At 39.3% G+C, this 15268-nt stretch overlaps 1 protein-coding gene and 2 non-coding genes across 6 annotated transcripts in view; all 3 read right to left on the bottom strand.

Annotated features, from left to right (window-relative positions):
• EIF3A (eukaryotic translation initiation factor 3 subunit A) overlaps positions 1-15268 on the bottom strand; it is a 35759-nt gene that overhangs the window by 9405 nt on the left and 11086 nt on the right. For all 4 annotated transcript variants that reach the window (XM_086466550.1, XM_086466551.1, XM_086466553.1 and 1 more), the window contains exons 7-18: positions 15029-15200; positions 13900-14004; positions 13016-13114; positions 12187-12303; positions 10978-11163; positions 7698-8045; positions 7198-7302; positions 5323-5436; positions 4909-5031; positions 3763-3916; positions 2526-2710; positions 713-801 (exon numbers count right to left, since the gene is read on the bottom strand). In XM_086466550.1, coding sequence (XP_086322676.1) covers positions 713-801; positions 2526-2710; positions 3763-3916; positions 4909-5031; positions 5323-5436; positions 7198-7302; positions 7698-8045; positions 10978-11163; positions 12187-12303; positions 13016-13114; positions 13900-14004; positions 15029-15200 — 1797 coding nt within the window. The remainder of the gene's footprint in view (positions 1-712; positions 802-2525; positions 2711-3762; positions 3917-4908; positions 5032-5322; positions 5437-7197; positions 7303-7697; positions 8046-10977; positions 11164-12186; positions 12304-13015; positions 13115-13899; positions 14005-15028; positions 15201-15268) is intronic.
• Positions 12509-12641, bottom strand: LOC147415317 (small nucleolar RNA SNORA19). The gene has a single exon (XR_015183547.1). It is a non-coding gene; the product is annotated as a small nucleolar RNA SNORA19 (small nucleolar RNA).
• On the bottom strand, positions 13306-13429 carry LOC147415316 (small nucleolar RNA SNORA19). Its single transcript, XR_015183548.1, has one exon. It is a non-coding gene; the product is annotated as a small nucleolar RNA SNORA19 (small nucleolar RNA).

The following is a 15268-nucleotide window of genomic DNA, read 5'->3' as shown; positions in this document are numbered from 1 at the left end:
TACGGAGCAGAGGGATGGACAAACGTTAGAGATCTTACTTTCTGCAACAGTCTTCATTATCAGTGAACCATATCCAAACCCCTTAAAATACACAGATGTGAACAAGTGTGTTTTGCTTTTTTTAAAGTGTGAAGTCCCTTCAGAATATTCTTCCTTCACAAACCCTTCCTTCTCTGGCCAACACAGTCTATCAGAACTTTGGTTTAGTTTATGGCACAAATTTTCTGCTCTGTGAGTCACTCTGGGATTTGAATAGTTTAAGACTCTGAATTTTGACTTTACTATTCTTATATATTACTGTCAGTTTTCTAAATGGAAAATCTAACAGTTTCATCGTCCAGGAACTCTGCACTGGCTCGTCATCCTTCCCCATTCTGTATTTATACAACTGACACCAATGTGTGTGTGGGACAGAAATTCTTAATTTAGAAAAGAATCCAAGTAAGCAAGTCATTTATCACATGCAGAAGGTGTCTGCTAGCTTTCACCTATCTAAGCTAAATAAAACAGGAATGTTATCTGAATGCAGTTCCGAGATAAAACCTCTCTCATTCCGAGATCCTTACAAAGCAATTTTTTAACAGAAGGTAGCTTTCAGAGATGTACAGGCATGAGATATTATTCAGTTAGTGCAGTTTCAGCAGCACCAACAAAAAGGGAGCCTACATATTTTGAGCCCCGTACAACTGGTGCTCAGTAACCCAACGATTACCTTTCCACTGGTGCTCGTCGCCATTCAGATTCTGTCTCACCACCTCTTCTCCAGGAGCTTTCAGACTCCCTGTCACCCCAACGAGATTCCTGTACATCAAAAGAAATTAGGAACATTCTCTCTAAATACTTTAAACCGAAGATTTTTCAACACATAATTTACTCCTTTCAGAGCATACTACGTCATTAAAAACCTCTTGTACACTGCAGAGAATACTGAACTATCAGGCATTTGAATAACTGAAGTATGGTCTTAACTGACTAAACTTTATTGTTTCTGGCACAGATTAAAAACAGTATGGTTCCCTTTGTGCCACATAGTTCACTAGTAGGGCAAGATATATGCACGTACACTAAGAAGTTTACAAACGAGTAAGCTGTAGCTACCGCCTGTTGACACAAAAAAAAAGGTTTCTGACTTCCCTGCTGCTTAATGACAGTAGGAATGAATTCAAAGAATTATTTGCTCTTGTGCTTTCTAATCAGATCAGAAAATGTAACTGAAGAAACTGAAAGCTTTATGTAGCAGAGACCATTTTCTCCTGAGTACCTCAACGCACAGAATAGGTGAGGTATTTGTGATTCACACAGGCTGCTTAGATGCACAGCAGAGCAAAAATCAGTACTTTTTTTTTTTTTTAATAAAAGTAAAACATCTCCCGCCACGGCTGGACAAAACCAAACCATGTAAACTATTTCTAACACAGCTGTTTATTCCTTAAGTCCACCACAAGAAGCAAATTAGGTAAATAATATAAAATGCCTGATTTCACATAATCACACAACCTCCTCACAAAAGAGTATTCCGGTTTTAAACTCTTCTTTGAAAAGTGTCTTTATGTGTCAAAGTCTGCCCTTCGATATGGGGTAATACACAGGGTGCACAAGCCCCTGCACAGCCACTCCTCCGTGACTGCCTACTTCAATGCTTTTGAAATGACCCCGCCAAGGGTGAGCCACAAAGGAATCCCAAGACTGCAAATGGTATTTTTCAAGTGGTACAGCTCGCTCGCTCTCAGAGCCCGAGTCAGCTTTTCCAAATAATCAAGTGCCCACGGCTAGGAGCACCTCTTATGTGAAAAATACCAGTGATGATTATTTACCTAACAGACTATCAAAACAATTTATACAAGCTCTGATCACTTATCTTCGTAGCATTACTCAGTGAAGTAGGCACTAAACAAAGCCAACGACCGATGAAATTCAGAAGTAGTTCTCTTATTGATAAACTCTGAAAAAGTTGGGAGCGTGGAAGGTCTATGGTACTCACATTCTTTCAAACTATTAAACATTCACTTGTGTTATTGCTTTATTTCCTGTTGGATTGGGATAATGATCTTCCCCAATACTTGTATTTGTAAACAGGAAGTTGCACACATCTCTTGCTTTTATGTTTTATGTTACTGCATATCTTATAAACTAAAAAACTATGCTTTTACGTTTAGCCTGGGATTTTCCTTCAACATCTACTTTAACTCCTGACTTTTGCATGGGTCACTACACTTGCTTCCAATATAGCTTTCCTTCTTTTGTGTTAAAGAGAATTTTATCCAATATTCTTTTTAGTCTTTATTCCTCTAGTTTTTAAACAGCTTGGAGATCTCAGTAGTTTCTTTGTTTTACTTTATTACTAAACTACTGATTTCAGATCCTGATAGCAAGCTGAAACTAAGCAACAATAAACTAGCCCCTTATGCTACAACTGAAAAAAAAAAAAATCTAACCTATGATTTGGCAATGCTACCATCTTCTTCCAAATCACCTACAGAAGGAGGAGCTGTCAAAAAGAAAACAAACCTGCAGGTATTACCTACCTTTCTTGAAAATGGGTCATCCAGACCCCTCCTTTCTTCTTCTCGACGACGCTCTCTTTCTTCTATCTCCATTTCTCTTTGACGTTTTTTCTTCTCCAGTTCTTCTAGTTTTTTGACACGTTCCTGGTACTCACGCTGCTCCTGCTCGCGTTTCTCACGCTCAATGCGTTCCTTTTCCTCACGCTCTGCAGAGTTGGAAACATAAATACAACGCATTACCAATATAAATTCTGTTACTTTCTGTATCCACGGAAGGGTTACAAAACGAGGGTTACAAAATACAATCTCTCCTCTTTGACTCCTTATTAAAAAAAACTCCAAGCCTTTCACAGGATGCCTTTAACCAACCATAGAGCCCATTTTCTGGAAGTATCCTGACTTGAAAGCAACAGGAAAAGGCACCCTGATACAGCCATTAATGTGACATCTTTAACAACAGTGAGCAAGAAAGGAAAGAAAACGTTCCAACACCCACAGATGAATTCAATGTACAGACCACAAATGTGCCAGCTAAAACACCGGTGATGACCTCAAACACGGCAGAGGATACTTTTCTTGCAAAAGATCAAGCAAAAGCATTAGCTGGCAGCGTCAGAAAAGTGATATTCAGGACTGCTTGGGTTTTGCTTGGTTGGTTTTTAAATACTGCATGACTATGAACTGATATGTAAAATCTTCATCCACCAAGCGACAAGGAGGACAGAAATTGACCTTACAGGACGCCCACCATCTCTTCTCTTCTAAAGCCTTGGAATGGGCTACCAGACAAAGCAATTCACACAGAAAGGTGTGTCAGTCACCTACAACTCCCGAGTTCTTGATCTGACACCAATGTTCCCTTTCTATTCTCTTTAACAGAAGAGACACAAAAACAAGCGGCCAGCACTCAAACTAAACGACTAAAATCAAAGACTCGATATTCCATGAGCCTCCGTTCCTTTATCTCCGCCTTTATTCACGCCTGGGAGCAGGGGAAGGCAGGAAGCATTTCATTTGCTTTCGTTTTCCCTTCCTCCTATAAAGCTTCGTCTCCATGCTGCACGGGTAAGCACTCAGAGGGTGCACTAGGTAAAATGTGAGGCACAGTATCTAATAGCAATGAACAGTCTTCACCACTGACTGAAAGTGAAAAGACTTCCTCCAAAGTCGTGGAAAAGGGAAACCAGAAGTTGGCTGTGTACACATCTGGAACGGATCAAGGATGCTGAGGATAAAACAATCAGGTTCTCGATTATACCTTTAAGCAGCTGTTCTTCTCGCAATCTTTGTTCCTCTTCCTCCTTTTCTCTGTAGTAAGTGATGCGTCTCTCTTCCTTGCGCTGTTTCTTGCGTTCCTCCAAACGATTACGCCTCTCTTCTGCTAACCGTTCCTGGAACTGCTTGAGTTTATCCTGAAACACAAAGGACACACATGAAAACACCAGAACTGTAAATGCTTAATAGCCAAACAAATTGCTGAATAAAGCTGCACAGACACACAAACGAACCGCAACGAAGTCAATAAACTTCGCTCCACTGAAAAGCAACCACCTGTTCGCCATTTCAACCTTTTCTGCAATTGATTTCACGTAAGGGAACATACTCCAACTTAGAAGACAATCACCGTGCACAATTTTAGCCCTTCATCTGCTTTTTCAGGAAAGGAATTAACCAAATAATAATTTACCTGTACCTAAAACACATTACTAAAACTATCTGTATTGTTCCAAAGAATCATATGCAGTTTCTTGAATTATTTCAACACAATACCTCTTTCGCTTTCTTTTTTTAAACTAGTTCTTACTGCAACACAGAGAAAAAAAAAAAAAAAAAAAATCAAGGCTATAAACAGCCTCAGCAAATGTAGAATTTCAAAAATGCAGAGCAAGAAACAAAAGGCACGGTCCTTTCCCTGCCCTCGTGGTCTAATCTGTTACTAAATTTTGCAAACGTAAAATGTAACTTGAAGTACCGAATACTTGAACTGTCAAAATCATTTCCAGATTCAAACAAAGAGATTAAAAAACCAAAAGACAAGTATTTCTATCTCTTTTTTGGCTTCAGTATTATTGTCAATATTACTCCATCACCACCCTACGTCCAAGTAGTTGCACAGATACAGCTGGCTGCACCTATGCTGCCCAATGATCTCCTACTAAGAGATGTATTGAAATAAGTAATTTCCCTATCTTTTGTTTTCCATATGAGCTATTCCAGAAGTTTTAAAAAATTTGTAAGTGATAAAACCTAGGAATGGGCGCAAGAATTTTTAAAACAGAAAATAAACAATTCCATAATTCTGAGCCGTTCCAGATACTAATTTGTTTCATGAAGAATCCCTCGGTCACAAGTTCAGTTCCTCACTTTAGGGGAACATTTTATTACAATACCGTATCTCGGGTACCTCGTAAACTGTTCGTCGTGATGCTTTGAGCCTGGCTTCAAATAAATCTCTATCCTCCAACATCCTTGAGAGTCTGTTCTTATGCTCAAGGGCTTTCTCACGCTCCAACTGCAAAGTGGTGATCTAAAACCAGAAAATACATAAGTATTAGAAAGTACAATCTTAACTATATATTTGCATTCAATCTGTCTCAGCCACTAGAAAGAGAAATTATCTTTTCCTCTTTCAGATCCTAGACAGAAGAACTCCTGTCCATTAGCACAATGAAATCACAAAGCTAGCACTTCATTCTTCATATCAATTTTTCCCTTCTTCCCTTGGACTGGAGCTGGGGGAAAAAAACCAGATAGTGCAAAATCCACTATTTTTCATTCATCGCTAATGGATTTTACCATCTGAACCAAAAATTCTTACCCTTTCCTCCTCCTGTTGCTCCCACAGCTCCATATCATGCACTCTTTGCTCCTCATATGCGGTCTTTATTAAAGGAATTTCTTCTAAGCGCTTCGCTCTTTCAAAATAGTCGATCTAAATGAAGACAACATCCCTTTAGCATGTCATAATGTAAAGACCAAACCTGGAAGACTCGATCTTCATCACCGCCCAAAGAAAACCCCAATATCCAGAGACTTCTCCAACATACCTGATGTATTATACATAGGAACAACCACACTGGACCGCATCAGAGGTCCACCTTAACCAAGAACCTGCCTCCACCACTCACAACTAGGAGCACTCCTAGGCAGGGATGCAAGCAGAGAGGCAGGCATACACGCAACACTCCCTCGGCATCATTCGTTTTCAACTCCTGGCGTTTCCTGCATCCAAGCTTTTTTGTACTCAGCAGGCATTCCAGCAGGCGGATTTCTCCTCTTGTCTTTCTGAGCCCCAAGGAGCTTTTCATATACAAAATGTCCTTTGGAAAGAAATCCTGTGCGCCTATGGCTCACAGCATGAAGACACACCTTCTACCTACAACTAGTTCTGAGGATGGCTCCTACCAGCTTCATTTGATGCTTCCTAGTTCACTGTCCCTGCAGTCAGTGCAAGAGCAACTGCTCCCCACTGTCAGCTGTTACCACGTGCTGCCACGTCCTCTCTCTAGAAATCTTTCAGACACAGGGGTACTATTTTACATCGACATTGCTCACGCAGCAGCAAATCCACATCACTCATTCTTTGTTGGCCGCCTCTCAAACTCCCAGTTCAACCATATCCTTTTTGAGATAAAAAGCCCAGAACAGCAGGCAGTGCTCAAGATGCAGAAGAACCAAGTTCTCATTGTTGATTAAGAATGTTGGAGCCCATCATTTAATACATAAAGCTAAAGACTGGGGGATTTTTTTCCCACTTTCCCTACGTATTTTATCTAAACAAATCATCATTCAAAGACTCTTCCTTTTATCATAACCACACCGGCTAGGGTTTTCTTTGGTGAAGAACTTTGTAAAAAGCTTTTTGGAAAATCCAACTTAGTCACACCAATCAGATCACCCTTACTCACATGTTTGTTTTGACAGCTTCAGAGAGCTCCAAGAGGAAGCCCTGGCTTACAATTCTTTTACAGAAGCTGTGCTGACCCAGGTAGATCACATTTACCCAGGTGACTACTAATTCTACTGTTTAACACATTTTCTGCTACTTTGCCCAATACAAGCACCAGGCTTACAGGCCTGCAGCATCAAAGATCCTCACTGGAACCTTTTTAAACTACTATCAAGCCAGTTTTAAGTGACCTGAATTACCAACTGTACCTTATAACCCCTGTTTCATTCTTGAACGCAGCTGAAGTCCTGGGTGAGTTTCACCTTGCTCTGGTTACGTATTTCTATGACAAGACGTTCCTCACTTTTATAGCCACCCAAAGTTTCAGGCAAATCCTCTTCTGCCATCTAGAAGGTCTCTAGCAGTGGAATTTCCTCTGTTTCAGTGAGGACTAATACAATTCATTTAGCTTCTCTGGCCTCACCTTCTGTGAGCATTTAATCTTCTCCGAACATTTTCCAATTACAAGTCTTCCCAACTAAGACTCAGTGCACATACAGCTTAAGGGTCCATTTTCAAATCAACTCCATTAATTACAACAGATTTGTGCACTGATACTAGAAACTCAGTTGGATTTTAACCCATTCACCTTTTGTTAGTTTCAAACAATAACATTTTCAACAGCAATATTATATTTGTGTGTACGTGTGTGCATATATATATATATACGTATCAATACAGGAGTTTGCAATCACTAACTAAAGCATTGTACAGACATGGTTTTGTACCTTTCCTGCTTCGTACCTTTTTCTCCTGATTCTTCAGACGTTCCTGAAGTTCCTTCTTTTCTTTCTCAAGCTGTTCAACTTGTTTAGCCATAATGAAGTCAGGATCCAATTCTTCGAGATCCTACAACCAGGTGAAGTTATCAATACAAAATAAAGCAAACATTTTTTCTGCTACAAATGTGGTTTGTTTATTTATTTATTTAAGCTTCTGGGCAGTTTTCCCCTTAATTTTTAAACTAATTTACTTCAGAAACATTCTCAGTTTGTTTTCCTCTCTTCTGGGTAACTTGTATTTTCCTAAAGCATTTGTGTCTTGATTTTTAATTGAGACACAGTCCAGATATTACAAAATTGGATCTGCAAGTCTACCTTGTATTTCAGATACGGTTTAAGCAACAAGGGGGCAGGGGGAGGGGAACCCACCTAGGAAAAAACCTCAAAATTCAGGCAGCCTAGCAATGCAACACCAAAAGAGTAAAGAAAAAACCCTCAAAACTTCATTAGTAAGTTATCTACCTCAATATCAATATCTTTAAACGCTTTGGCTCCCAGTTCAGTCTTCTTAATCTGCTCCAAGCGCTCACGCACAGTCTTCTTTTTGATCTGCTCATGCTCCTGCAGGATACGCTCCTTCTCCCTTTCCTTTGCCTCCTGGCGCAGTCTCTCTTCTTCAGCTTTCCGGACCTTTTGTAACTCTGCTTCACGTTGTTCCAGTTCTTCTTTTTCACGCTGAATGTTTAAGCTTTCAAGGCGCTCTTTTCTTTCCTCTATCGTTTGACGACGTGCAAGAATACGCTGATGCTCCTTCCTTGAATTTTTTAAGAAGGCAGTGACCGCCAGCTGATGCTGCTCTTCCTTCTCTTGCTGAATTTAAATTAAGAATAAGACAATGACGTATACAGCACCTCTTTAAAAAGGCAGAAAGCATTGCAAATGGTTCTCTCAAAGAAAACTCAAAGTTAGTTTTATTCTCCAAACTTGCCAACTGCATGGAAATACAACTGTAACGGCAAATCTAGTCACTCATCCAAGTGGCATACTTGGTAGTGTCAACTGACTAGAACCATGTGCATCTGGAGAAGGTTGTCTGTAAAAGACAATACTCTGCAACACATCTTAAGTATGACAGTTTCACACTTTTTTCTGTCAAAAAAATACTGCACACCCACGTGTTTCTGATATTTAAGACTCTTAACTGAAAGTGGGGGGGGGGGTGTCAATCTTGTTCGTCTCTGCATGCGTCAGCGAGTACACCACCACATGCACTGTATGTCACCAAAGCTCCCTTGCTTTTAAAGTTTTGGATTTTTCCAAACACGCTAACATAAAAGGAAAATACCCCAACTGACATAAAGCACTATCTGTGAGATGATAAAAAACGGATGAGTCAACAATTTAGGTGTTAACATGGTATATAAAACCATTTTAATTAAACTGTAAAAAGCACTAGACTTGGAGGCACTAGCATATACGCTATTCTTTAAGCAGCCTTCTCGCCTCCCACCATTCTCCTCCAGAGTACCTACACAGTTCTTCGTAGAGATTCATGCTGCACCCATGGAGAGGTCGAGCCGTGCCAGCTCAGGGAGCTGCCCATTTCAACCAGTCCAGCAAGCAGCACAACACTGCAGCCGAATCGGCTCGCTACACTCCCTCAGTCATGCTGCTCTTGAAACGTGAGCTAGCTCAGAGGTATTTTTAGCAATCTGTCACTCCGAGGGCATTCAACAAAAACACCCATACTTTGTTGCAGATCTGAAAGCATTTAAAAACAAATGGAGGTGCCAGAAACACAAAAATAAAAAGCTTTAGATGAATTTAATGATTTTGTGACTAGTAACAATTTTGACAGAAATTAAAAGGTTTTAAGCACCTGAAAAAAATGAAAAGTTTTGATCTGAACGGCAAAGGAAAAAAGGATATCAACTTGTTCTGCAGCTTCTCTAACCACACAGATTGGTATTAACCTTGATACTGTAACTCCAATTTTACAGGGATAATGACTAGCATCTATGTCTCACTCAGCTAATTGTACTAACACGTCAAGCACAAGACTATTTGTCATTTCTATCTATGAATGTACAGATAAAGCATGTTTTTTCTTTCAAACCAACAATCCATCTGTCTAATATCAATCACTAATAAAATGTTTTTAGGGGAAAACCTACATGGAAATATTTTTATCTTAAACACTCTAAAACAACTAATATATGTTCAAGTTAATGTAAGTAAGCTAGCATTAGGTGTCATGATACAGTCCTACTTTGTGTGTTTATATTTTAGTAACATTACTTAGTATTTCAACATCTATAAAGAATCTAACATGGACATCTTGCTATCAGCCTTTTTGCTGTATGGAAAAATTATTTTGTATGTTTGCTATGAAATGTTTCATAAACATAAAACAAAAGAAAAAAATTACCACTGCTCTTTTAAGAGAAGTGAAGGTTTAACTTGCCACAACCAAAGCATGCTGGAAATCCGAGACTGATTTACACCTTGCTCCTACAGGGCTCTGGAGAACCTGAAATGTGAGCTCATCGGTGAGTCCGACCTCGAAGCCAACAGCCCGAGCGAGGAGGACAGGGAGGGACAAGGACAGGTCAGTTCTTGAGTTGTGGGATCTTTTGTTCATGTTTTTAGATTCCACTATGAAGTTACATTCCAGGTTCTTCACAACAGCAGTTTCTCCAGGGAAGAATAAAGAAAGCAGAGGCTCTTGGATTTTCAAAAATGCAGGCAAAATTTTAAACAAATCCTAGCTCTGTAGGCCCACCTATGGCTAAGTTATGATTTGGTTTGTCCTAAACCAAATATACGCAAGACTGGCAATCTAAATTCAGGCCTCTTGTGTACAGTTTGAAATTATTTCAGTTATGACCAATCACTAACTAGTTAGGTACATTTAAGAATGGCACTCTTCTTCGCAAGCACAAATAGCTGACTATCACCAGGCTGAAAAAAAAATGAAATGAAAAGGTACATCTAAGCTGAGAAAACACATTCATTAAAATATAAGCTTTGGTATAAAGCGTGGAGTTATTAGCTTAGGTTTCTACTTAATCCACAAGTATATAAATGCAGCCCATCACTACTGTCAAATTAATCAGAGGTCATTATTACCACAATGCTCTGAAAAACAGAGCAACACACTTCTGAAAAGAAACAAACGTACAAAAGCACCGATCGTTACCTACTCAAATCCTTGCAGCGTCATGTTAAATTCATCGTGAGATAGCTCACTGCCTTGCCCACGGCAAGGAAAGGGAAACCAACTCACTCCTTCAAGTATGATCTCACAACTTCAAAACAAGTTTGTCTTGCTAAACCAGAAAATTTAGACCTATTAGAACAGCTGAGGATGTAACAGACGCGGAAGGATATTTTGTCATTAATAACTACATCAGTGCTACACCTCATTTGCATATATTAACACCTGAAGGATCAATTAGTTTCAAAGGGAGCGGACAGCAGTAACAATATTGATTACCACTGCACTGAGAACAGATTACTGGAAAGAGCAGCTGATCACACAAACAAAAAAATAACAAAAGGCAAAAAAAAAAAACAAAAGGCAAAAAAAAAAAAAAAACAAAAGGCAAAAAAAAAAATAACAAAAGGCAAAAAAAAAAATAACAAAAGGCAAAAAAAAAATAACAAAAGGCAAAAAAAAAAATAACAAAAGGCAAAAAAATAACAAAAGGCTGCATAAAGGCAACAGATGAACATCACACAGCGCACGTGGGGGAAACACCAGAATTTGTCAACATTTTTCAGAAGACTTAAAATGACTTACCAGTAAGTGGGGAGGCTTAATGACTGCAAGAGCCTTCGCCAGAGCTGAGGACATAGCAGTCAATTGGTTCCTAATTTGCTCAGAAGGCATGCTTTGCAGCTGAGGGCCTAGGGGAGCATCTTCTCTCGTACTGTAATTCAAATCTGACCCAAAACTCAGTGTCCGGGTAGTATGATCAAGGCGAACCTTTGCAAAACAAAACCAAAACAAACCAGGAAGGATTATACTATTTATTAAACAATTCCTCTGTTGCTCTGCCTACGACCAATATGAGTCAACAGAAGCTCTAAGCAGAAACTACTAATTTTTTTTTTTTTTTTAAAAAAAAGTTTTAGCTATACCAGACTATGAGAAATGCCAAATTAGGAAGAAAAACAGCACTGTGAATAGAAGTGTGTTGGATTTCCATGGTTTACACTACCAAAAAAAACCCCCAAAACCAAAGCCAAACTGGAAGAGGCTGAACTTTCCGTGATTCTATAAAATGAGCACTGCAAGGCAAATCATTCTTGCCTCCTCCTCATTAGCAATATGTGAAACAAGAACCCTGACTTTAACACAGACCATTTCAATGCAGCTAAAATATAAAAGCTAAAGTTGTGTGTTAACCTAAATGAATTAACTCAGCTGTATCTACAAACCTAAAGGGACAATTACTAAGCAACCTCAACTACAAACTACCTGTATCTCATCACCATTTCACTGCAGGCTGTCCTTCAATACAGGCAACTTCAGCCACAACGCAATCTTCCACAGCAGCTGAAACATCTCGGACACGGGTGCCCATTTCAGATGTTGGTGTTCTACTTCAGTCACTTGGTTAGACAAAACCCAACATCAGCAACTCCTTCCTAGCTCTTCAGTCTTGCACAACTAATTCAGCAGAGTCAGAAATTCGCATCCCTGTTTGTTAGACTTGCTTCAGGCTATGCTGGACTAAATGATTGTGGCTCACAGGGCAAGTTTCAGCAAACCTTATTTCAACTTCTACAACATTAATGGGTTTTGACCTAAATCAAAAATACACACCATAATGCAAATAATCGTCAGTTCTTAATATTCTGCCACGTGCAACTTTTACTCTAGTTTATCTCCATCTATCAGAATCAATCGTCTTCCTCAGGTTCAATGTCAACCAGGTAGTTTTCACCCAATGGGATACACATGAACCCCTACACCGTTTCACAGAAGTCTTTTTACAGCACTTACTTGTAAGTCACAATGTCTGGCTGCATCAACAATACTACGTTCCAGCTGGAAAGCATCAACAAAAGGAACCAGGGTAGCCAGACGAGAAAATTCAATGCTTTGATAAATCTGGGCCACCTGGATGTGAACAGAAACATAAATTACTTTTCCTCATTAAAAAGTCATCAGAAATAAAAGTTGTCATATGGGCTATCAAGCTAACTTACTACATTGCCAACAAATTAATATATGCACATTCATACAACTGCAAATACTGTCAGGATTTTATTTCTGTACCGTATTCAAAATTAACCCAAGCCTAAGTGCCATTCCTGAATGGCTGCTTTGTACGAAGGAGACTGGCAGCAGTAACTACATACAGCGACGCTGCTAATTAGCCTTCAACTATTTCTTTAGCACATCAGAAATAACACTGCTCGTCACTTGCAACGAAAGCAGGTCAATGAAATGTGCATGTTATAAAATACCCAAACTCACACACAAAAGAAAAAAAAAAGATCCCACCCAAACCTTACTCTAAAAAAAGTTTTAAGAAACTATGAATTACCTTAAATAAGACATCATAGATCCATAATGAAGAAAATCTAGGCAAGAGCTTATGCCACTGTATGCAGCCACTACTAAGTATAGCTACTATGGCTATACCTAAATGATGTACAAACCTGAAGACACACATTATACACGAGGAAAAAAGTATTTCAAGATCATAACGGCCTTTTATTTCATGGAAAAAAAATTTATTTCAGCGCAGAAGTTTCCAACTTAATGTTCTTCTGAAGCTTTTTCTAACTTATACATACTTAGAAACACACATTTTCTTTACTCATACCTGCTGCAGAAGGCGAAGAATGGTATTGTTTTGCAGGTGAGGAACATACAGCTGCAGTTCCGGTTCCTTCTCAGCTTGGTCTTTCACCCAGTTCAGAACCTATAAAAATTCTGAAAAGTTACTCTATCTGCACCAACCCTTAAAAACTTCAACACTAAAGTATGCAGCATGGTTCTTAAATACTTCCAGTTTACAGCTCGTGAAACAACAGCACCTCCGTCCAGATGCTACACTGATTTACTGACATGTATCCTGTGATCAGAACACTTCTATAATGGACTGCTACCGTTTTTTGTATGAAGGCGACTGACAGTACTGGCAACATTTACCACACTGCTAATTTACCTTCAAGTTCTTTTTAGCACCTCAAATATCTTTGTTCCCACTATTAAAGAAAAAGAACATGATGTGCTTCATCAATTAGGGATAACCTAATCAACAGGCTCTCACACGATTTTACCTCCCAATACTCCAGATTTTAACAGTAAACCCAGTCATTGGTATACTTTTCCACTTCCCACACAACCCACTTGCATGTCTATGCACGTGTGTGCACACAGTGTTCTCATTCCTACATTTTTATGTAAAATTTAACTCAGTACCACCTCTACCCACCAGACCTTCCGACACGTTCCCAAAACTCTGCACCTTTACAGAGACCCTCTGTGAATGGCTCCCGGAGACCTGCATCAATTGTTGTTCTATTTCAATAACCCGGTGTGCTCTGTGTACCAGATGTCACGTAATGGGATTTGACCAAATAAAGCCAACTACTGAAAATTCCGGCAACAAAAAAAGCTGGTTGGCATTTACTACAAATCAATATTCAGTAACAGACTATTAGTCAAGACCAATTACTAGATACACAGTGCTACAAAACTTACCTTGCTGACACGGCTACACAACTTGAGCGGGTGAAAGTCGACTTCAAGCCAATTGTAAAGTTCTTTCACTTCTGGAACAACATACTGCACTACATTGAACCTTACCTACAGTCAAGCAAAAAACCAAACAAAGATCTCAAAATAAATACAATATTAACAAATAGTTATGCTTTAAGAATTTTATGTTCAAGAAAACTAGGCACCATATGTACCTTTTAATACAGGGGACTACTTATTTTTTATTACAGCATTCTTAATTGCAGTGACAATAACTCCATGCTGCGCCACTTAACTGTTTGTATTTAAAAAACGGAGGAGCAGGCAAAAAAACATACAAAAAAGATAAATATTTAGACTCAGATACCGCCCTCAAGTCCTACTACACAGATGGAAGCCCACATCCAAGCTAAACCTGCATATCTCAGTTCATGAGTAAACTTCTGAAGTTTTAAGTTGTGGTTTTAAGGCAAACTGGAGAGGTACCAGAAGAAGAATTAATGCAAACTGTAAAATAAACCTTGAATGTAAGTTTTAAGCATACATGCAAATGACTGCAAGAAATTCAAACATCCTCTGAAAATACCTAGCCATGACTGAATGCCTGACTTGTTTATGAGCATCTGGGAAAGTCTGACAATAGGTAAGTCCAGCCTCCCTCCAAATTAAACACAAGGAAGTTTTCATAATCGCTCAGGTCCTTACAGTCTGCCATTTGATATCTGACCTGTGCTTATCCAAAATACATTTAAAACAGCAAAATAATCACATGCTTTAGTTAATTACACACCCTAAGAGCAGAGGAAAAAAACAGTTCTAGCTCACAACCCTTTCCAGACCCCTCAAGAGTTTCAAAACAATATTTGCTGCTTGAGTGACATAAAGGACAATATTGAATCTGACTCTTGAGCACACACAAGCATTCAGGCCTCCTGTTATTGCTGCCATTTCCAAACAGTCCTTCTTGTGAATCTGAAATTTTAACACTATAGCATAGGTCATACAATTAACCATAAAGCTGTCTTGACTTTTAACCTGCTGTCCCAAAATTAAGCACGGTGCTCTAGAAGAAAAACAGTCCAAGAAGAAGACTCCGTGTTTAAAAGCTGCTCATCTGAAGACCACTACCTACCATATCATTAATGAGACTGCCACGGGTAGGTGGGGCCTGAAGACCCAACAGGGTTGCCAGCCGTCGCTGCTTCTCAACAATGATGCCATCCATATCCAGCAGGCGAGCAATATCGGTTCTCTCGGGAGTTATGGGAATCGACAGAGTGGCCAAAAGGACCCGAGTAGACATTCTGTTGGCAAAGTATAACCACAAAAGATGAACTGCAAGAGCAAACTAATTAATTCCTTGGCACAGACG

Source organism: Leptosomus discolor, chromosome 6 (assembly GCF_034619465.1).
Source record: "Leptosomus discolor isolate bLepDis1 chromosome 6, bLepDis1.hap2, whole genome shotgun sequence".
Classification (NCBI taxonomy): Eukaryota; Metazoa; Chordata; class Aves; order Leptosomiformes; family Leptosomidae; genus Leptosomus; species Leptosomus discolor.
The sequence above is the reverse complement of the archived record's forward strand: the minus strand, read 5'-3'. Positions and strand labels throughout refer to the sequence as shown.